The 24,270-nt window shown below is 41.1% G+C and overlaps 1 protein-coding gene across 2 annotated transcripts in view; it reads left to right on the top strand.

Annotated features, from left to right (window-relative positions):
* The window catches only part of pdzd7a (PDZ domain containing 7a), an 85,720-nt gene that overhangs the window by 33,447 nt on the left and 28,003 nt on the right, over window positions 1-24,270 (top strand). Inside the window, exons 9-16 of one of the 2 annotated variants that reach the window (XM_085994315.1) lie at window positions 1,486-1,665; window positions 7,463-7,504; window positions 9,297-9,460; window positions 10,470-10,561; window positions 13,533-13,624; window positions 18,999-19,070; window positions 20,619-21,296; window positions 23,851-23,951. In XM_085994315.1, coding sequence (XP_085850441.1) covers window positions 1,486-1,665; window positions 7,463-7,504; window positions 9,297-9,460; window positions 10,470-10,561; window positions 13,533-13,624; window positions 18,999-19,070; window positions 20,619-21,296; window positions 23,851-23,951 — 1,421 coding nt within the window. The remainder of the gene's footprint in view (window positions 1-1,485; window positions 1,666-7,462; window positions 7,505-9,296; window positions 9,461-10,469; window positions 10,562-13,532; window positions 13,625-18,998; window positions 19,071-20,618; window positions 21,297-23,850; window positions 23,952-24,270) is intronic. The other variant, XM_085994316.1, reaches the window with a different exon arrangement.

Below are 24,270 nucleotides of genomic sequence, written 5' to 3'. Positions count from 1 at the left end.
TGGCGGTCGAGAACAAGGATTTTAAAGGAAAGGTGAGATGGGTAATCTCCTTTTGAAGTACTCCCTGTAGAGCCTGACAGTTAATGGAAGTGGACACATTACATTGATATCAGAGAGGGAAATTTCAATGCAGTGCCTCCACAAGCAGCCATTTGGTCCTGCAGTCTAGAGCTGATGACTATAGCAGAATGCATGCACTTGTGTGAAATACAATCATTAGCTGGGTTCCTCGCGAGAGCTCGTTGGAGGAGGATGGCACTTCAAAGCTAGGAGGTGGGATTAAAGCAAAGATTATGAAATGCAGTGTAGTAAAATACTTTTAAAGTGTTTCTTACTTTAAATATTCAAGTTAGGCAATGTGTAGGTATGTAAAAACATCAAAGTTAAATGACAATAATGTTATTCTGAAAATGAGTTGATCGTAACCTTCATTTCAAATCAGTAAATGCTATTTTATCAAATTTTCACACTTAAGAACCATGAGAAAGCTGAAAAATCAGCCTTGCCCACATCTAATTCTGGTGATACTTGCTATCTTAACGTGTAAGTGATTTTATCCAAGATCATTAATCCCATCTGATTTCTATAACCCAAAGGGAAAGCAGTGGAGCACTAGTTTAACTTGTCTAGTTCTCATTTCTGAGGGTTTTGATACCCTTTTTCTAGAGGATTAAAGGTTAAAATTTTACCATCGAAAATCACCCATGTTTTCCACTAAGAGAATTCTTTGTTCATTTTGCTCTCACTGGTGACATTGGAAATCTGTAACACCATGGCCATTAATCTTATGGTTGTAAATGGGAAAGAGAAAGTATGGGGTATAGCTGGCTGAAATAAATGACCAAACTTAGAAAATTGGCATTTGATGTCCTTTGCAACTTCACTATTTAAAAGGTGATGACATAATTTGGGCTCGGCTAGGCTGTCTCCACAAACAAAGAGCCGTGGAAGAAGAATGGCCACTTGGCTGAGGTACCGTTGGGTGGCTGGTGCCCGTGGAGGTGGAGAGTAAAAAGTGGGTAAAACAACCTTGTTTCTCAGTCAGTACTGTAACTTTCAAATAAGACATAAACCCTGAAATTGCGACACTCTGCCCCCTGGCATTGAGTATCGTTCGAGAATCACAGCTTAAAAGAAAGACTTGCATTTCTTTAGCGCCTTTCAGGACGTCCCAAAGCACTTTACAGCCAATGAAGTACTTTTGAAGTGTAGTCACAGTTGTAATGCGGCAGCCAATTTGCACACAGCAAGGTCCCACAAACAGCAGCGGGCCAATAGAAGTCCCAATTCTCCAATTACTGATTTTAATGACACAAAACTCTAGAGGACTGTGAATCGGGCACGCTAACTAACCCCCATGGCCAATTCACCAATCTGTGCTCCCATTGACACAAACTCTGCGTGGAGAGGACAGTTTCGCAATTTCGGAACAGTATCTACCGATCTTGGGTCTCAATTTTTTTTTTTTTTTAATCACTTTGCTAGAGGACAAGAAAAAAAAGAAAAAGAAACAAAAAACTTCTGGGGAAGGAACAAAGCTGGAGCGCTCCAAAACATTTGTGAACATGTTTTTTAGAAGTGTTCGATCTGGGAGGCAGTCAAGTGAGCAAAATCCAAAAGAGAAAATCAGATCCAAATCCCCATCTCACTCAGAATCAGATAAAGGTAAGAAAAAAATAATGAGATGTCACTGAGGAAGCAAAGTGGTATCATGTCTTGACAGCTGAGTTGAATACATCTTTATGATGAAACCTGCTCATCGAAACAAAAAGGCAAAAACTCCGCAACTGTCAATAATTTTAGTGAAAACATAACTGAATATAAAATGTAATTCTCATCCTTGTGCTTAAATACTTTGGTGGCTTCACCTCTCTCTATCTCTGTAACCGCCCCCAATCCTACAGCAGGCGGAAGTGGCCCATCCATTAACCCCCGGAATTTCTCAAAGAGGCCAATAAGGAATGGAAACTTGGTGGAAACCCCAAAATTCATCTCCCTCCCACTTAGATTGTGGCAACTTCATGCCCAAAGTGTGGCCTGAATTTCTAGGCTATAGTATTTTGATTCACAGTCAGATTATGTTACACATCATACAAATATCAATTGCAATCATTCGGTTAATAGCTCACCATATAGCCTGAGGTTGATAGAAGTGGCCAAAGACGGCCTACAGTTTGAACATTATAATACGTTCTTGGTCAGTTCTGCACTTGGGTCAATCAGTTGCCTCGTAGCCCAAAAACTTCTTTTAGTGTATGGGGTAGAATTTCCACAGGGGTGCTCTGATCTCCCGCCATAACTTTGGCAGCAGATTGGTGGGAAACCTGGAGAAACAGCTTTGCGACATCGGATAATAACTTCTATTTTGTTGACTGTTAATGTTACTCAGTGAGAACTGCTGACCATCGGTCTTCATTGGCAGCCAGTAATAAAAACTGTTTGCTCAGATATTGGTCTGGTCTCATTCCACATTTCATTTCAGGGGTTTAACGAATATACTATTACAAATATTTACTGCACTTCAGACCTATTGTATTGAATCATTACAAAAATATGAGAAAAGACCACTCGCTCACACTTTCCAAAAGACCTTTCTACTCCCATGCATTCTCTTTAAATTCTTTAATTTCCTGAGGGAAGCAAACGATGAAACTTCTAATAACTGGAATCTTTGAAATTTCTCCCTGATTCCTCCTGGTAGTTGATTCAAAACTCCAGGGTATCAAACTAACATTGCAAACTGTATTACATTGACCTGAGACTTACCAAGTTGTTACGGGTATGTTCTTGTGCTAAAGCTGATGCCAGTTTTATAACCAGGAGCAATAATTCACCTTCTAGCCAGAGCTACTGGTTTATAGCAGATGAATAAATCGAATACTTTTTTATTACAAGGGATTTCTGGATTTTTGTCAGGTTTTTTTTTTAAGTGTCATGTTCTGTGATTCCATCCACTTTTCCATGAAAACTGCAAATCAGTGCTTATATCCTGAAAACAATCGGTATACATTTTATTGAAAGATTCCCTTATTAAATTTACTTCTAAAGTAAGAATCATTTTCATTCCTTTTGCAGGAGAGCAAAATAACAGCTATTTATGTATGCTATGCAGCATCAAGATTAGATTACAATTTTCAATTTACTAGCACCTATGTTTTATTATATTTCTTGTGTCTGCCAACTACGTCATGACTGTTGAGTCTGTTTTGTCAGTTTTATTTTCTTACTGGTTTAGCCTCTTGTGTTTTTCTCCTTTCTAATTGGTTGCTACCTATTTATTCACCAATTATATTATACAAAATCCCTCTCTCCCTTCAATTTCTCCCCAAACTCATTCCACAAAAAATATCTACCCATTAACATCACAACAAAAATAAATGATTTCAGCGCTGAAAACCGGACAGGTTCTACAGCGGACGGGCCATCTGGGCTCTTACCAGACCTGTGCTCGGCTCCCAGTTTAACTCTGTTTCCGTTTCATATTCTTCCTTTTGTAAATTAACTTGCTATTTCCCGAACACATTGGAAAACGCAGAAAGCTACTGATAATGACTTTATTAAAATGTTTTAGCTGTTGCATACTGCAATATGTGAAGGAATCATAAATGTATTGCACAAATTTGATGTCTCTCTTTGATTAACTTAAGTGTTACTTTGTTCTAGTTTTATCACTTGTTATCCTTAACAAACTTCATCATCCTTTTTGAACACATTTTATTCCCAAAAATTCTAACGTCCGCACATTATGATTCAAAAGTTGAGCATGTAAAATAAAACCCTGAAATATCTAAGAATCAAATTTACATGTTTTTAATAATACATAGAATTACATAGAATATACGGCACAGAATCAGGCCATTCAGCCCAACCAGTTCATGCCGGCGTTTATGCTGCACTCGAGCCCTGTTACAAATAGACTTAATATAACTGTTGATAATATTCTTTTCATGCAGTAGCTATATTTTCAATTTCTTGGGTGCAAAACAAGTGTAAAGCTCAACAACAAAATATTAACGAATGTTAACATTTTAAAAAGCAAAGAATACATCAACCAGCAATACAACTGTTTCTTCTTTAAGCAAACCACACAGAAAAGCTAGATCTTTCTATTCACTTTAGCAAACTGTTGGGACTTGTTTATTAACCTTGTAGTTATTTTTCCCTTAAGCTGCTAAATTCCTTCTCACTTATTCCAGTTTCTTTAGATGGGTATTAAAGCTAAGTGACATAAATCTCAGACTTCCTGATATCCTAAGTACCTCATCATCTCTTTACCTGACTGACCACATTTTTTCAGACTTTCATCAGCTCACAGGTTGAAACTTGCAAACCTCCTTCAGGCTGTTTGAGACTTATTTTAAACCTTCCCAAACTTCAAACTGAAATACCATCATGTGTTACACGGCTTGAGTCAATTGTAGCATTTTTATCTCTCAGCCAAGCGAGTGTCGGTTGAAGACCCACTGCAGACCTTGAACACATAATCTAGACTGAGACCCCAGTGCAGTACTGAGGGCGTGTTCATTGTAAGAGATAACCTCAACAGCAACAACAACTTGCCTTTAACATAGTAAACTGTCCCAAGGCGCTTCATAGGAGCATTATCAAACACAATGTGACACCGAGCCACATAAGGAGATATTGGGCTAGATTTTCGGGGAGCCGTCAGGCGGGGTTTCAGGCGTGTGGTGGGGGGGGGGGGGAAATCCCGAATTTGGGGGTCCCACCACCATCCCGCCCAAAACCCCGCCCCACGTAAGTTTCAGGGGCGGTGGGTACCCGCCCCGCACTGGGACCCACCGAAACCAGGCGGGAAGGGATTAGTGCCAATTAACTGCCTGTTAACAGGTAGTTAACAGGCAGTTTTTAGCCTAATCCCTATTTTGAGGGGTTTCGTGTGGGTATCCCGACGGCTCCAAACCACGCCAGGTTGGAGTGGCGGGCCGTCGGGTTGAAGGAGTTGGAGGGGTCGCGATGTCAGCGCTCAGGTGAGTGATGGGTGCATGAGTGTAAAGGTAAGTGTGTTTGGTGTGACTAAAGTGTGTACAGAACTTTTACTTACCTGTACTTACCTTAACAGCCTTTCTTCCTGTAGTCATCGGGAGCTGCAGCACTCAGCCGGAACTTAAAGCTGAACGGCTGCGATCTGTCAAAAGTGACATCCTTCAGCTTTGAGTGCCGGGGAGGGTTCTAACTGAGTCTGTGCAGAATGACTCATGTCAGAACTCAGAGTGTCAGTGTTTCACAGCTTCAAACAGCTGTCAAACACTGATATTTCATCTGTCAAGATCTCTTGACAGATGAAATTGCAGTCTGTGACGTCACCTGTTGCCGGGTGGCCCTTAATTGACCTGCTGAGCCCGCTGGGCGGGCTCAACAAGGTCAATCAAGGGAAAATCGCGCGGATTGGCCGGACGTCGAAGTAGGCGGGTCAAAAACCCGAAAGGGGAAGTCCCGCTTTCTTCCCGACAGGTTCGGCAAAATCTACCCCATTGGGTCAGGTGGGTAGGTTTTAAGGAACGTCTTAAAGGGGGAGCGAGAGAGAGATGGAGAGGTTTGAGAGGGAATTCCGGAGCTTGGGGCCTAGGCAGCTGAACATAACGGCCGCCAGTGGTGGAGCGATGGAAATCGGGGATGCGCAAGAGGCCACAATTGGAGGAGTGCAAACATCTTAGAGGGTTGTAGGGCTGGAAGGGGTTACAGAGAAAGGGAGGGACAAAGTCATGGAGGGGTTTGAAAACCAGGATGAGAATTTTAAAATCGACGCGTTGCCGGACCGGGAGCCAATGTAGGTCAGGGAGCAAAGGGGCGATGGGTGAACTGGACTTGGTGCGAGTTAGAATACTCATCCTTCAAATGAGACAATAAACCAAGGCATCGACTGCTGTTTCAGTAGTTCCTATTTGATGGAGGGCAGGAAATTATTCTGGTGTCCTGACCAATATTCCTCCCTCAGCCAGAACCACAAAGAACAAAGTAACTGGTCATCTATATCATTGTTGTTTGTTGGATCTTGCTGCTTGCAAAATGGGTGCCTTGTTTGTCCACATATCAGCAATAACTACACTTCAGAGTAGTTCATTGTATGTAAAGCACTTTGAGAAGTGTGAGAAGGTGGCTGAGTAACTGAAAAACATTTTTTAATTCTATCAACAAATCTCCAAACCACACATTGTAAATGCAACCTGAGGTACATTTAAAAGATAATTAATTTATTACATATGTGAATTCAGAAATAATAGTACTTATGGTGCACTCAAGATGTAATAGTAATGCTCAGGAGTTCCATTAGAAAGAGACAACAGCAATTTTCCCCCTCTCTACTTTCAATGAGCTTGCTGGTAACTCAGCTGTACGTCAATGGAAATGATCCCCAGATTTGGAAAAATCTAGTATTTTTTCACCTCCATGTAAAGTTCCCTGTTTTCTACATCCCATTGCTTATTGTTACTGTTAATTGTTTATCAAATGTCTGAATTACAAGCTATCTAAATTTTTAACAAATTTTGATAAAATAGAGATTGGAAAACAAAAACCTGAGCATAGTGGGTAAATGCACTGCATTGTGATTCTGAGGAATACAGACCTGGAAGGTGCCCACATTCCAGTCCTAGTTAGAGCTGAGTTAGCGAATCTCCTCCAGGGCGACAATGGAGATGCTACAACTAGCTTCAGTATTTCCTGAACTAGGGAGAGCAAAAATCAGCGAGGGTTCCTGCTCCGACTCGCTATTCATTGGTCTATATGGTCAAAAGTCTACCAGCACTCAATGTCTAGGCTCAGGTGGGAAAATGGCCTCCTGGCCAAAGAACTGTGAAGGTGTCCGTACCCATAAAACTGTAGTCTTAACATCAATCAGTTCCTTGGACAGAACACTGGGAGAAAAATATTATAGAACAAGAAAATTGTTTGTCCCATCCAGCCCACTTTTTCCACACACCATGTGCAATTTACTTTATAATGGACTCTTTCCTGTTTGTTTAAACTCATTAGGCAAAAATTTTGCATATTTCTTTTCAAACTCAGAAAGTTAATCAAGAAAAGCTACAGAATAACTGTCCCCACATCCCCAATTCTTTCCCAAAATTGAGTAGTGCAGGCGTTCAAAAATTCAGTTCCTTTGTTAAATAAGAAACCATTTTGTGAGCGCATATGGGTTAGTGATTGAATAGCTGAAATTAACTGTGTTGCTCCTGGTTTACAATGAATTACTGTTGCACTAAGGTTCCTCAGATTGAGATCCACAGGGATCATATCTGTGAGTAATATTCATGGGAAAATATTACTTCTGAGCTTTTGTTATCAAAGGAATTATGATCTTCCATTAGAAGTGCTTTTTTTTTTTGCTCTCAAAATATGTCTTCCTAAATTTTAAGTCGAACTGCTGGAAAATAGCAATGCCTAGTGAGTTATTGTTAGTGTAACGAGAGAGCTGCTTTATTGACCATTCTTTCTGTTTCAGTAACTGCTGTTCAAAAATTTGTCATCAGAAGTCTTAAGCGGGGTAAATGTTTACAATATGTCTGAGAGTGTTTGGTGTTTAAGGATGATTTTGATCTGTTCCTGCTTTTATTTTCATGTGCTTTTTTGAACATTTGAACTGCTATGAAATCTCTTATTTTGACATTGTTTCTACTGGAAAATGCAAAAGCACTGGCGGCACCATGAAAATCTATTTAGCTCTTACTATACAGGGAGCACATCCCTGAACTGCATTATATAATAATGATTTTAAAATTATAGAAACATAGAAGATAGGAGCAGGAGTAGGCCATTCGGCCCCTTGAGCCTGCTCCGCCATTCAATTCGATCATGGCCAATCATCCAAATTCAGTACCCGGTCCCTGCTTTCTCCCCATACCCCTTGATCCCTTTAGCCTTAAGAAATATATCCAACTCCTTCTTGAATATATTTAATGAACTGGCCTCCACCGCCTTCTGTGGTAGAGAGTTCCACAGGTTCACCACTCTCTGGGTGAAGAAATTCCTCCTCATCTCTGTCCTAAATGGCTTACCCCTTATCCTTAGACTGTGACCCCTGGTTCTGGACTCCCTGACCATCGGGAACATCCTTCCTGCATCTAGTCTGTCCAGTCCTGTCAGAATTTTATAAGTTTCAATGAGATCACCTCTCATTCTTCTAAACTCCAGCGAGTACAAGCCCAATCGACCCAATCTCTCCTCATACGTCATTCCTGCCATCCCGGGTATCAGCCTGGTGAATCTTCGCTGAACTCCTTCCATGGCAAGAACATCCTTCCTCAGATAAGGTGACCAAAACTGCACACAATACTCAAGGTGTGGTCTCACCAAGGCCCTGTACAACTGCAGCAAGACATCCTTGTTCCTGTACTCAAACCCTCTCGCTATGAAGGCCAACATACCATTTGCCTTCTTAACTGCCTGCTGCACCTGCATGCTTACCTTCAGCGACTGGTGCACAAGGACACCCAGGTCCATGAGATTACTAATTAACCCTGTCTCATTGCACAATACAAGATCTAAAACAGCCTGTTCCCTGGTTGGTTCCATGACTTATTGTTCTAGGAAACTGTCTTGAATGCATTCCATGAACTCGTCCTCCAGACTACCTTTGCCAATTTACCAGTTTCTGCCTCTACCACCCTTTCAGGCAGTGAGTTTCAGACCACCACCACCACCCTCTGGGTGAAAAAGTTCTCAACTCCCCTCTAATCCGTCTACCAATTACTTTAAATCTATGTCCCCTGGTTATTGATCTGTCTGCTAAGGTAAAGTTAATTCCCTGACCAGGAATCGAAACCGAGTCTTCAGGTGAGAGAATCTGTTGACTGCATTTCTGCTCTGAGCTGCTCCTACAATAACGAACCCAGCAGAGGTTTCAGTGAAGGGGGAGAGGGATAAAGCAATGGTAACTGCTAACATGTTTAAAGAACAAGATAATACAGGTACAGCTAACTTGAGTCCTTAATCTCCAAGCCAAAAATCAATTAGTGCATTAAAATTCAGAATTATTGGTTGTGGAGAAATTTAGTTCTTGCATTTTTTAATAAAACTTTTGCAAAACAGGCAAGCAAAACAGCAGCATTTGCTTTCTTTGACGAGGATCTTTGTGTGTGTGTGTTTTAACTGTGTATACAGTACCAGTCATTGTGTGTTGGTTTTCACTGTGTGTCAATATCTATATTGATTAAATAAACAGCATGGATCCCTTCAAATCATTGTTGAGTGATTCTAGTCCCTCTTTTCCTTTCAGATGAGGTTATGAACACAATAATGAACGTAATTTGGATTTTTGTGTTTACCTTTCATTTAAGATAAAGAAAGAGGTCATCGCTTTAACGTTTTGGGCTCTCCGAAAGATCAAAATGGCTTCTCAATAACAGACATGTATAGCCATGGCCTGGCTGTGATCGAAGACATTGCTAGGAAGCTCCTGAATCAAGATGAAGTAAATGCAGTTTTGCGTCACTGTAAGCAGGTATTTCCCTCGAGCAGTATTTTCATTCGCTGCAACAACAAACTATTAATGCTCAATCACAAATATAAAATCAGTAACGCAGCAGTACACTGCTGAGTAAGGTGCTGAAAAAATTGCTGCAGATATTTTCACAGTGAAAGTACATTCATGCTATGGAACTATCTGTTGCAAAATGTACTTTTGTAACAGCCTGTATATTCTGTGGAATGTAGAAACAAATATTTAATACACCCTTCCCTCCAAAGTGCACCCTGGAGCAGATTCTTCTGTGGACTACATGTAACAAAATCATAAACATGATTTTGTAACACATAGTGAACAGGGGAACTCTTACCCAAAAATATTCATAATGTTAAAATATAAAATTTTACAGGCTTTCTTTATTTAATCTTCCACTAGATGGCATTAAAATATTATTTCGCACATTACTACAGAGAATTGCACAGAAACTGCAACACAGAAACAGGCCTTTTGAGCCAACCAGTCCGTGTTGGTATTTAGCCTGAATTCGAGCAGTTGTCCTAATCCCATCTGCCTATCGAGTTCCCATATCCCTCTATCCCCCTTTCCTTAAACCACCTATCTAACCTATTTGTAATTGTTGACATGAGCCCGAAATTTCCTTGGAGTTGCTCCTGCTCTGCTGCGTAACTTAACCAGAAGTGAAGTGGAAACCCCGTTTACACCATAAACGGGAATTCAGCCACACTTCCGGCGTAGTTACAGTGGCAGAGCAGGAGCAGTTCTGAGGAAATTCCTGGCTGCAGTCTCTTTCAATCGCTAACTCCATTAGTGCAATCCACAGCCTTCCAACCCTCTGTGTAAAAATATTTCTCTTGCTCTCTGTCCTAAATCACATTTAATTTATATCTATGGTATGGAAGCCTTGTGGCTATGGTACAGGACTTTATTGTAGCTTATATAGATATATATATATTACATCTTTATTCAACATCTCATTTACAATACTTTGTGTTTTAAATAAAACTTACATCAATTTTGTTTGTAGTTTGTATCAGGTGGTGGAGTGGAAGATCTGGTGCGGCCTCTACTTTCTATATTAGATAAACCAGAAAAGCTGCTGATACTGAGAGAGATCCGGTAAGAGGAATACTGTAATGTAGGATCAAGCTCCGTTAATAATGCACCCATTTTAATGCCCCCATTATATGTAATAGAGGGCAAAAATATGAAAGAATTATGATTTATTTGAGGAGAGGAGAACCATTGTATACTGAATGCATACACATTTCTCTACATTGAGTTGCTCAAACAGTTGTGAAATAATGATAACAGATTATGTAGAATATCGCAGTGTGCTGATGTAGCAGAGTGCCATGCCAGATAGTGGTAGGACCGGATTTACACTCCATAATTCCACATGTGATGAATTCCCAGTCATTACAACAGAGGGGTATCATTTTGTTAATGTAAAACCACATTCTCTGTCATTCTTGCTGTTGACTTTAATCTCCATCCTTTAAGGAAATGCATTTTCTTCCCTTCCCTTTGTTTGCCTACATGACGACAATAGTCACTGCACTTTAATGTAATTCATTGTACGTAAAGCAATTTGCGATGTTTCTGAATAAGATATTACATAAATGCAAGTCATGGAATCCGGGGGCAGGGAAGACTTCTAAATGTTTCTCGTGAGTCCCAGAGGCGCGCCACCACAGCTAGGTTGAAGTTGAAGACAATTCATATCCAAACTCACAAATGTAACAGCTACCCATATATTGGTATAAGTAAACTTCCACAATATATATGGCCGTTTCCTAGGAAAGTTATGTGTTGCACACAGCATATATGATTTGTTTTCAGCTCAGCCCTTTGATTTGAATTATTTGAACAGCTTTACCTGTGATTGAGAAGGAATTACATTTAAATGTGTCAAATAATGTGATCATAAAAATTCAATTATGTAACTGAGTGCCATTTTGTTTGGAAGGGGGTTGAGTTTTCCTTGTTTATTTACAGGCGACACAGTAATAAATTAAAATAATAATATCTTCATAGCCATTTTGACCCAAGAGGAGAATGGTTTTTGCAGATTGGTGCAGAAGGAAGGAAGGAACTTGCATTTATAGAGCATCTTTCAAAACTTTAGGATGTCCCAAAGTTCTTCCCAGCAATGAATTACAATGACATGTAGCTACTTTAGTAATGTAGGGAGACGCGGCAGCCAATTTGTGTTAGTGACGGTTGAGAGACAAATGCTGACCAGGACATGGGGGAGAACGCCATTGCTCTTCTTCAAATCGTGCCATGGGATCTTTTACTCCCATCTGAGAGAGCAGACGAGGCCACAGTTTAATGTCTCTTCCAAAAGACGGCACCTCCGACAGTGCAGCGCTCCCTCGGAAGTGTCAGCCTAGATTATGTGCACAAGTCTCTGGAGTGGAGCTTGAACTCGGAGGCGAGAGTGCTACCACCGAGCCACGGCTGAGGGTAAGGCCTTGTACTAATTTGGTGCTGCATTAAATATTTAAACAGTTCACATGCCAACATACCTCACCTAATGCTTTATTTTAAATAAGTCTTGTATTTGCATAAACATGAAAATTATTAGTCTTGAATTTTTTGACTGAGTAATTAGCAAGAAGTAATTAAACCTGCGTCTTCCATTAGTGAAAGAAGTAAGAACCAATTTATGAAAGCACTGTGGTAATTACAGTCGTGTATAATTCCCATGAGACAAAGTGCCTGAAAGCTTTTTTCTATTAGTTTAGTTTTGCATTGAAACTGTCTCCTTATTAAAGAAAATGGTTTAACTTTGATACTACATTTCAAATAATTTTACATACAAAACTCCCTGGCACCCTACAAAATATTAAACTGAACAAGTGTTTTTTGTAAAAGAAGATAAAATTAAGCAGGCTGATATTGTTATTTATTCTAAGCAAAGACATTTCATTTCTTTCCTCCAATGTAAATGAGCTGTGGCTGAGTTAGTGGCACCCTCGCCTCTGAGTCAGAGGGTTGTGGGTTCAAGTCCCACTCCAGGGACTCGAGCGCAAAAATCTAGGTTGACACTCCAGTGCAGTGCTGAGGGAGTGCTGCACTGTCAGAGGTGCCGTCTTTCGGATGAGATGTTAAACCGAGGCCCCGTCTGCTCTGTCAGGTGGATGTAAAAGATCCCATGGCACTATTTCGAAGAAGAGTAGGGGAGTTATCCTTGGTGTTGCGATCAATATTTATCCCTCAATCAACATCACAAAAACAGATTATCTGGTCATTATCACATTGCTGTTTGTGGGAGCTTGCTGTGCGCAAATTGGCTGCCGCGTTTCCCACATTACAACAGCAACTCTACTTCAAAAGTACTTCATTGACTGTAAAGCACTTTGAGACGTCCTGTGGTCATGAAAGGCACTATATAAATGCAAGTCTTTACTAACCTTGTGTTGCGCAATTAAGATACACACTTTATAGAGCACTGATTAATGCTTTGAGTCTTCGGGATATGCGCCACTCAAACTTGTGAACCATGGTTGAAATTAATTCCAGTGGTGATAGGTGGGTTACCTCATTGCAGCAGGAAGTCTTTTCTCAAAGCTGATGCAGTGTGAAATTGCTCCAATTTAATCCCACCACCCATTGGGTGAGTACTTAGTGTCATTGGCATTGAAATGGTGGAGAATCCTGCAGTCCAGGACACCTGTCTCAGTCATCTCAAGGGGGCATCATGAACCCTAGGGTCTTTGAGGAACTCTGAAGGGGTCAAAGGGGGAATGATTTTTTTTCTTTAAATGTTTGCCTATCTTCATGTTTGTGTTTGAATTGAAAAATCTATTTGACAGAGTAATTGATAACCTGGAGCAATTATAAGTGACAAATCTCATCCTAAAATTCAGATGACTTCAGAAACTTGTTTGCAACTACTGCCCGAGTCCTGTTGTAAATCTGATTTAATATATTTATTCATAATAATTATTCACAACTCCTTATGCTGTCTATATTATAAAACTAGCACCTGCACACCTCAATAAGAGTCCGAGTATTTACCTGACAGATATCTTTGTTTGTCAGCGTATTCCTCTGTTTTATGTTATCTGTCTTGTCTCTAAAGGGCCATCATTGGACCAACTGACTTGGGCAGGTTTGACAGTATGGTGATGCCTTATGAACTGGAAGCATATGATATTCTGAAGAACAGAACAGGTGGGAGAGTTGTACAAGAGCGGTGAGAAATGAGCAGTTACAGTCAGCAAAGCAGCTGAAATATGTTGAATTCTTGTGTGTTGTCTGGTTGATATTCGAATGTATTGGTGACACTGTCATAGCTTTGAATAAACTTGGCTCAGGAATAATGTAGATTCCTCCGAATCATCAGTAACTGCCATATTTTTCAGTTCTGGAAGCCATCAGTGATTTCCAAGGGCCGATTTAAACTTGGGGCAGTAATTGCGGGGTACGGGGGCCAAAGCAGGCGGTGAACTGTCCAGCCTCCTGGAGCGTGAGCCCCAGGAGATTTTAACTCGCGGGCCTTGTTTACAAGCCCTGACCCTGACTCCCACCTGAAGCCAGCAGGAATTACGTCACTGTGGACTGTGGGTGAGCGGGAGTCAAAAATGGTGGGGGGGTCACTGAAACAGTCCCCAGCTAGGAAGTGTGGGTTCTGGAGGTCGGCAAGTCCCTGAACGGGCAGTGGGGGGAAGCCCGAGGCAGGTGAGGCTCAAGGTATCCTTGTGGAGCCAGTGGGAGCACTTACCTAGGCCGAGATCCTTGCTGCCGCCAACTGTTGCTGGTGAGCCAGAGACCGCAGGAGCCTGTGGTTAAAATGCCGTGCGTGTCCCGATGATATAATCAGGATGCAACACTCATTTAAATTAGACCCCCGCTCCTCTGGGACGGCAGCCCTCCTGTGCCTGAAGTTAGGTAAGTAAAAATGGTGAGAGGCGGGAGCACGAGGCAAACCACCATCATCTTACTCCCATCCACACCATTTCCACCGGGGGAGGGGGATGGGGGGGTGGAGGTGTTTAAAACTGGCCCTCAAATTTCAGCGCCAGATGAGGACACAGCAGTACCTGAATTTAAAATCACTGACAGCTGGAAATGAGCTGCCAGGCCTGAAAATGCTGCTGTCTTCTGGTGTATTGCAGGAGCCCATTGCTGCTGTTGGCTGACTGCTTCTTCAGTGAATTCTAGCTGAAATATTTCTCCACGAGGCTGTGGTAGAGTCCCATTTTTATGACAGCTTTAATGAACAGTACTTTAGATTGAAAACACAGTAAATGTTATGAATCTTATGATCCATGAAGAAAGACTCATGAAATAACACTTGGACGGCCAGCTAATGGCGCCGTCCAAGGAGTTTAAATACTCGGGCGTGGGCCCAGCTTGCCCAGGACATTGTGTAAACAGGAACTAGTGAAAGAGAAATATACCTCCATGTTTTGAAACAAGTTGATTAAAGTCTTGCTTTATACTCGAACCAAGTGCGTAGTGAGTTTTATTACGTCAGTAACCGTCCCCTTTAAGAAGATTTAAGCAATGATTTGGACTTAGCTACCACATAGCAAAATGTCCCAGGATGCTTCACGAATGGGGGAAATGGGCACTGAGTAGGCATTAGAAGTTGTTACAGGAGGTAACTGAAGGCGTGATTGAATATGTAGGTATTGAAGTTGCTTTTGAAGGTGGGGAGAGATGTAACAACGGAGAAGAGGTTCAGGAAAAGAATTCCAGAGCGCAGAGCAATGATGGGTGGAAGCTGTAGCGCTGAAAATGGAGTGGAAGGATAGTAGGTTGGAGTCAGAAGTATGGAGGGTCTAAAGTGAGAAGTGGACTGGAGGAATTTGAAATCAATGTTTTGGGGGAGCCAGTGGAGGTTGATAATAACAGTGGTGATAGATGAACAGTACTTAGTACAGGATAAGAGTAGACAATGGAGTTTTGGACAAGTTGAAGTTTATGTGGTATGGAGCATAGCAGGAGATCCTATTGCATTCGTTAAAATTGAAATTTGTTGACATTTATTTTTTTAAGATAATAGTCTTCCTTTTCTTTTGTATCTAAAATCCTTTATCAGTACTCAGCCCTGGAACAGGTTCTAATGAGAACTGAAAGATTCTTTCTTTAAAAAATCTTTTTTAAAATTATTTCCAAAGATTAAAACAAAATAAGCAGATTAAGAAAATGGTATGTTCCCAAGATAGTTATTTGCTGGCGGAGACATATTGGGGTAGAAATCGGTATGCGTTGTGCCCGTTTTTCGGGCATAATACGGGGGCGAAGCATACCAATTTTGCAATGAGATGGACTGTGCCCATTCTGCTAAATTCATGGTGCCCTTTTTTTATAGGTGTCCCGGGCAGGTGCCTAAAACAGGCGTTAGGCCACTTGAATATGATAATTAGTGGTCTAAAACCTGATGAGGGATCCCTTTTCAAAATTTGTCGGCAATGAGCGTGGCAGGTATCGGGCCTGGAGCAAGAGTACTGACGTAGCCTACTCTAAACCCCCCCTACCGGGACTTACCCAAGGGCCGTTGCCAGCATTGACGTCATTGCTCGGCCGAGCTGCCATTGGAGGGCATGACCAGTGCCAGCAGTTTGCACCTAGTACAGGAAACTCTCGATTTACCGGCACCCAAACAACCGGAAATCTCGGTTAACCGGCAAAATTCAGGAGTAGGTTCAGTTAAGTTTTTCTTCATATTAGTGGCCGTTTCTTGATTCTTGGCTGTGTAATTGGGGGTTTCTGCACTTGTTGCTAAGCAACAGGGACGCTTGGTCTGTGGCCGGGCTTCTTGCAGCTGTTGCTAAGCAACAGGGAAGCCTGGATTTGTTGCTGTGTACGGAGCTCTCGTACCTTTTAACTACAATTCTCTGTAATCCAGACTTTTTGATAAACCGGCACCACGCCAGTCCCGTCGGTGCCGGATAAAAAAAGAGTTTCCTGTATGTTGATGAGGCCCAAGGCCCAATTTCCATCGATTCTTGGGTCTCTCACTGAAAATGGGCTCATACTCCTTTCTAGAACATTTAGTTTCTATTAACATGAATATAAAAATGTATTAAATAGTTACTAATTAAACACAGATCCATGTATCTACACACAAGCTTTCACTGTTTCATTATAGATGAGGTTATATGAGTATTACTTCCCTTCGTTATAGTGCTGTATTAATTTTGCAAATTATCTATTAACGTATTATCTTCTCAGTTGCAGAAATAGCATGAGATTTTATATCTATTGCAGAAATAATACCTTAAATTTATATGCAGATTAAACAGGCAAAAATAAATTAACATGTCACCAGGATCATATTTTTCCATAAATTGCAATCTGGTTTTATTAAAAAATGTATAACATGATCACTGAAAAGCATCATAGTATAATTTATTGGCAAATGGATTAGACATTCTAATAAAAATGTGAAAAATTAAACAGAAACAATCAAATCACATTTTCCCTTTTAGATTGCACTACTTTTTACTCGTTTCTTGCTGATGTCCAACATAAGTCGGACAATGTAAGTATTTGAGAAGTTAGTTAAGCTAAAGGAGAAAACAGTGCCAGGACCTGATGGGATACTTTCAAGGATCCTGCAGGGAATGGAGGAAGAAGTAAGAGGCCCTAGAGATTATATTGCAGGGTTCTATTGAGAGTGGCTGTGTGGCCGAGGTTTAGAGAGTGGCCAATGTAGTACCTGTTTTCAAAAAGGGAGACAGAGCTAACCTGGCCAGTTAGTATGACATCTCTGGTAGGGAAATGTTTGGAATCTTTCATTAAAGACGAAATTATTAAATATCTAGATAAAGAGAAAATAATTAGAAACAGCCAACACAGATTTCATAAAGAAAGATCACGCTTGACAAACCTGAAAGAGTTCTTCGAGGAGGTGGCAGATATGGTGAATGGGGAATATGGCGTACCCAGACTTTCAGAAAGCCGTTGTCAAGGTACCACCCAGGAAACTTGGTGAAAATGAGCAGGTATGGAATTAGGGCATGCGTAGCAAATTGGATTGAAAACTAGTTAGAAGGGAAGAAAGAGAGAGTAGGAATTAAGGGCAGTTATTTAGAGTTGTTGAAAGTGGTTAACAGTGTCTCACAGTGTCGGCGTTCCCTCTCTGCCAGTCCCGCGCACCCCGGGATGACTTTTCCATTGCACAGTGTTCTGTACCAGAGGGAGTAGTGTCCAAATTTGCAGACAATCCGAAAATAGAAGGATTAGTAAGTAATTCTGAGGACCAAAGGAAGCTGCGAGGAGATATTGATAAGGTAGTTGGATTGAGCAAATGGAATTTAGTGTCAGTGAGAGGTGGTATATATGGGTTAATAAAATGAAGTAATAATTATATTTTGAATGGGGGAAGGTTGGATGATGTGAAAAGGCAGAGGGATTTGAGGGTTCAGGTTCACAAGAAGTGAAGATCAGCACTTCAATTGGATAAGGTCATAAAAAACTAATGGATTACTGGGTTTTATGGCAAGAGGTATAGAATATAAAAGTTAAGATGTAATAGTGAATCTACATAAAACTGCAGTTGGAGTGATGTGTACAGTATTGATGCCCACACTATAGGAAGGATGTTGAGACAATTAGAATGTACAGCAGAGATTCACTGGGATGCTGCGTGGTAGGAGGAAATACAAATATGAAGAAAGACATGAAAAATTGGGACTGTTTACATTCGAACAGATGAGATTATGGGGTGATTTGAAAGAGGTGTTTAAAGTTATGAAATGATGGAACAGGACAGATAGGAACAGACAGTTTCCAGTGGTGGAGGGATCTAGAATGAGGGGACATAGATATAAGATCAAGTTTAAAAGATTTAGGACAGGGAGCAAGAGAGCCTATTCTACACAGAGTTGTGAGGCTGTGGAATGCACTAGAGTTAATGATTGAAGCATTTAAGAATATATTAGATAGGTGGTTGAAGGAAAGGGGGATAAAGGGATATGGGAATGGGGCAGGCACATGGGTTTTGGATTACTGCTTGTGTGGGGAATAAACACCCAACACAGATTGATTTGAGTTGAATGGCCAGCTTCTGTGTTATAATCTCCATGTAAGTCTTTGTAAAGTGGGACAAAAGTCCAACAAATTACTTTTTATCAGAAAATATAAATCAGCAACTTGTATTATCCAAATATCATAATTTATGGTTTTATCATTTTCCCTGTTTTTACATATATTTTCTGTATTTTATTTATTCTTTAATATAATTAACTTTTTAGTTTACCATATTAATGCCATTTCTATATGACTTTTTAAAGTTAAATCTTGCTGATAGATATTTCCTATACAGTTTTAAGTTTTTTAATTGTTTTGATGTGCTGAGTACAGTAGAGGAAAAGTTCATAGGTCAGAATTCCCTTTAGTTCCCTGTTACCAAAGAGCTGAAGATAGAAGCCTTCACTTGGCAATAACTGTGGTGGTGTCAGTTTTGTTTTTCTAGCACAATGCACTCTTAGTACATCAGATTACTTTTCGCACTTAGTGAAAATGCCTCAACCATATTTAAGCTGCATATTTTACACTGTTGATTAATTTATCATCAATAAAAATCTTCCACCAGGGAGATCTCCAGTACTTAGGCCAGCTGACAATGGACTGACCCCAAAGAGACACCTGATCACACCAATTCCAGGTTAGTCTCTCGCGACATGTAGCTGGAGCCTCCGCTTGCACTTTAATTAATCTGTACTATCAAAGAGGTAATGCATCATTAACGTTAGCTACTAGATTTGAAAATGGCACACCATGTAGGGAGCGCTACGTTCTACAAATATTGATAGTTTTTGCCCGCTCTCGTGCTGTCATATTGTCCTGAGGGTTACAGAAGTGGCCACTAGCACTTCTGCTCCTTCTGGCTCCACATCAAACTTTAAAAAAAAAATTACCTGCTTTTTTTTGGTGGCGGCGGCTGCTTGCTCAGCCGCCTCCACACCTGGAAAACCTGAGCAGAGCAGGCCCAACACCTGCTCCACTCGGGGCAGCCCAATTTCTCGGATGGGTTCTAAAGCATGCGTTCGGACCCTCATTAGCAGATACAAGAGGCTTATACTTGTTTCAGGCAGCTGCCTGAAAATTATCCGAGACCAATATGGTGTCAGATATTTTTCAGGCCTCTTTGGGGCACAGGGCATGCCTGGAAAATTGATCATTTCCCCCACCCCCCTGCCCCATATTCTGTCTGGAAAACGGGTGCAACAATAGCCAATTTCTACCTCTTATTCTTCAAATTTTACAGAGCCCTTTTTAAAATTCCTCATTGGATCTAATATATATGATACTTGTATTTTTAGAGTGGATGGGGTCGATTTTCATTGGGCCGTAGAGTCGGGATTGGAAGCGTGCGGGGGGGTTAAAGTCCCGAATTCGGGGGTCCTGATACCATCCCGCCCCCAACCCGCCTCCATGTAAGTTTCAAAGGAGGCGGGTACCCGCCCCGCACTGGGACCCGCCTCCTCAAGGCGGGAAGGGGATTAGTGCCAATTAACTGCCTGTTAACAGGTAGTTAACGGGCAGTTTTTAGCCTAATCCCTATTTTTATCCCTGAAGTGTCGGCTTCCCGACAGCTCTAAACCACGCCAAGTTAGAGGAGTCGGGCCGTCGGGTTGAAGGACTTGGAGGGGTCGAGATGTCAGTGTTCAGGTGAGTGATGGGTGCATGAGTGCAAAGGTAAGTGTGTTTGGTGTGTCTAAAGTGTGTAAAGAAATTTAAATTACCTGTACTTACCTTTTCAGCCTTCCTTCCTCTAGGTTTCGGGAGTCCATCATCTAACCGGCACAGAAAGCAGAATGGCCGCGAACTGTCAAAAGTGACAGCCTGCAGCTTTCTGTGCCGGTGAGATTTCTAACTGAGTCTGTGTAGAAGGACTCAGGTTAGAAGTAAGACTGTCAGTGTTTGACAGCTTCAAACAGCTGTGAAACGCTGATATTTCATCTGTCAAAACATCTTGACAGATGAAATATCAATCTGTGACGTCACCTGTTGCCGGGTGGCCCTTAATTGGCCTGCTGAGCCCGCTGGACGGGCTCAAAAGGTCAATCAAGTTAAAATCGCGTGGATTGGCCGCATCTCGATGGAGGCGGGACTACAACCCCGAAAGTTGTAGTCCCGCCTCCTTCCCAACTTCTGAATGAAAATCACCCCCGATGTATCTAAAATGTTGACTGTTTTTTACTCTCTGTAGATTACAGGGGTGGCTTTCATCTAAAACCATCTCAGGATTATGAAAAGGAAAGAATGATGATGGAGGAAATTGAGAGGCTGAAGATCTCGGCCTCGCTGCGGAAAGAAAATAACACTAAATCATTCACAGCTTTAGAAGATGTGCAAGTGGATATGTACAACACAGACAGTACCTCGTTTAAATCTGCTTCAGGCAGTCCAGTGAGGTCAAACTGGTTGTTGGCAGAGCTACCATCTGCTGCAAAGCAGGATGTCAGCACAATCCGATCTGAGAAGTCAGACAAACAGTCTGGCAATGGCAAAAATGGAACAACCAAATCGAGCCATCACAAAACTAAAAAAGAGAAAGCCGAGAAAGTTAAAGACATGCCATTGTATTCAGTGGTGAACAAATCTAAAAAAACAAGACCCCTATTAGACCATGTGTTTGGAGAAACTTTGCCTGCGGCATCCAATAGCAGAGGACATTTATACAAGGTAAACACAACAGCACACGGTCAAAATGACCTCGAGGAAGAACCAGTATATGCAGAGATTGATGAATTCTTGGAAAATGGTTATGCAGAAAGGAAGCGCACCAGTGAAGGAATAAAAACAAGATTAGTGAAAAGCACAGAAAATAAAATACAAGAATGTGAGCTGGTGACAGTCAAAATCTCCAAGATGAAACAATCATTAGGTATGGACTGCATCTTGAGTTGTCCAGAAACTGATAGAATGATTTCTTTGCTGTTTTTCTTCCATGCTCTGTAATTTTCTCCACTTCTCTCCTGAAGGCATTTGTTGTTGGTGAGCTGTCACTTCGCAGGCACTGGTGTGCCCAACTGTCCATTCTTTGCATATGAGTCTCGACAAATACTTGACACTGGAGTGTATCAGGGCAGAGCTCAATCCTGTCCACACACACACACAAAGTGAAAACCCTGGATGATTTTGTTTTATTCTTTCTGATCCTGGGGGTGTGCTGGGGCCAACTGTAACATACCAACTGCTGCCCCAGTTGGAATCAACAAACTCATCTCTGACCAAGAAGCAAATCTAGGACCTTTTTCTCCATATAGCTTAGTTGCACACCAGGCTGTGTATATGCCCGATGAGCTGTTGGGGGAACTTAGCTTTTATTTCAGTTATTTTAAGGGTGCTCGCCAATGTTCCCTTTAATTATTTTTTGGGTGCGCGGCCCACTCAATTTCCCGTGCATGTGCGGTTTTTCCTATTGTAAAGCCGGCAAGCGGCCTGCACGGGAACTCCAGACAGCCGCACAGCTTAATGGGAACATTGGTGCTCGCCCAACGCAACTTGAACAGCTGTTTACGTCTGCCCTGTGGATACTGTTACCCTTCCTGACTGGGAGTTTCCACCTGACCTTGTTCCTGTGTCTGACAAGTATTAACTACCACCTCTGACAATGAACTATGTCCTTAGATAATTGCAATGGAAAGGCAAGAACAGACACATTTGCTCTATGACAATTTAGTGCGCTAATTTATACATATTCAACTATATCAAAACTGTAAAACTTTGGAGTTACAGGCTTTGAAACACAGGGTAAATTACCTTCCTGTTGGTTTCTTTGTGAAGGCGTTTGTCAGTGACACAGCTAGTTTTAAAACTGCTGTCCCCTGAAGTCGTTTTCGCAGTTTCTGTACTGAATTTTCAGTATTTTGTTAGTACAGTACTGTGATACATTCTGCTTGGGGGCGTTAACATACTTTGTAAGTTATCAGCAGATTTAATTTCTAATTACTCATCCACTGACTTCTGGGAGATGCAATAAGTTATACTGTGAAGTGTGAAATAGTCCATCGGGGATGAAATCATAAACACGTACTTTTTGGATACCTTTACAATATGACTGCATAGCAACTAGAGCAGTTTTTCCCCTTAAGAAGCAGAAAATTCTGGATCTACACTGTTGGCTCCTCACCATTTGAAAGTAACTCTGATGTAGGGTCTACGCTCCAAATTTGACTGAGTAGTTCATTGAGGAGAAATCACATTCTTTTATACATTATGTTAGCAACCTGTTTACATGAACTCAATTCTCTCATTCTCTCTATAAATGATTTGTGGTACTGTAAATCTTGTAAAATAAGCATCTTTTTAGTTATCTCTGCTTCTTACTGGCAGTGTAGTGGTTATAGTTGTGCACTGGTAACCCAGAGGTTGTAAATTCAAATGCCACATCAGGAAGTTGTGAAACTTATGAATTTAATAAATCTGGTAATCTCTGGGATGTTACCAGGAGAAAAAGACCATGAAGCTGTTGGATTGTTATAAAAAAAATCTAGCTGGTTCAGGAAAGGGAACCTGCCACTGCTACCTGGTCTGGTCGACGTGTGACTCCAGTCCCAGACTCTGTGGTTGATTCAATGCAACTAATGATGGGCAATAAACACTGTCTTACCAGTGCTACCTGAAAACAGATCATAAAATGCTCAAATGTGTTGCTCTTCCATTGTTGAAACAAGGTTCAAACAAAAGGGAATTAGATAAGTGCTTGGAAAAGAGGAATATTAATGGATCTAAATTCAGAAAATCCCTGCCAATGCTGAAAAACTGAAACAAAAGCAAAATATGTAAATACACAAATACAGCTCTTCAGATATGAAAACTGAGAGATGAGCATACAAACATTTTAGTGGAATAGAGAAAAAAGGGGCGGGAAAAACAAAAAACCAAGTTACTCCACTGTCACAGAGAGGATGCTAATGAAACCTGCTAAAAGAAAAGGTAGGAGATTGATGGTATAAAAGATCGTCTCAGTGTGAGAATGAAAGACACTTTTCCTTGGGTGGACCTCTCACCATCGTAGCTATTTGCATCTCTTGTTTTAATGTCTTTCATTCCCTCGCTGACATGATCCTTTATGGTACCTAACAATCTCCTTCCTTTTAAGCAGGTTTCAGATCATTTATCCCATTAACTTCTGCTCTGTGATTAGAGAATCTGTTGTTTTTTGATGTTATCCCTACTGCTTTTTTTCCTGATTCCTCTCAAATCCTTTTGTCTTTCCGTTTCAGTTCTCGGGAAGAGTTCTGCTTGGAATACTGGAGCCTACAGGTGACGGGGGGTTAGACTAGTTAAAAAGCAATGGTGGTCCAAATGGCCTATAACTGTGCTATGATTCTTACAAGAACACCAGTTTTTATGTTTATTTAAATGACTACATTTTTATCAATATTTGCATTGTAAGACTAAAACAGTTGTACTGCTTTGACTTTTAACTGTAGGAATCAGCATTTCGGGCGGTATTGAATCTAAAGTCCAACCTGTTGTGAAAATAGAGAAGATTTTCCCAGGAGGGGCTGCGTCAGTCAGTGAAACTCTTAAGGTAATGCAATCACTGAACAGTTCTGCTTCCCTGCACAGAGATAAACTAAACCTGTAAGTCTGTTGGCCTGTTCTTTGAAAGATTGATGATACTTGTCTACAATTGCAGTGATGAGCTAGATTACTAAAAGGCTTATAGAATGTATAGTCCCATAGTAGAAACACATATATTGCACCTGTTCTTCCATTCATTGGTGCTGTAAAGGACAAATAACTTGGTTTCAAATATTTACGGTGATTGTGGCATCCAGTTTTTACTGGGGGGGTGGGGGGAGAATGTTATAACGCCTTCCCTTTTAAACCTTACCCCATTTGGATTG

The sequence above is a fragment of the Somniosus microcephalus genome, chromosome 8 (genome assembly GCF_052327205.1).
Source record: "Somniosus microcephalus isolate GS21.2 chromosome 8, FLI_Smic_1.0, whole genome shotgun sequence".
Lineage (NCBI taxonomy): Eukaryota > Metazoa > Chordata > Chondrichthyes > Squaliformes > Somniosidae > Somniosus > Somniosus microcephalus.
The sequence above is the reverse complement of the archived record's forward strand: the minus strand, read 5'-3'. Positions and strand labels throughout refer to the sequence as shown.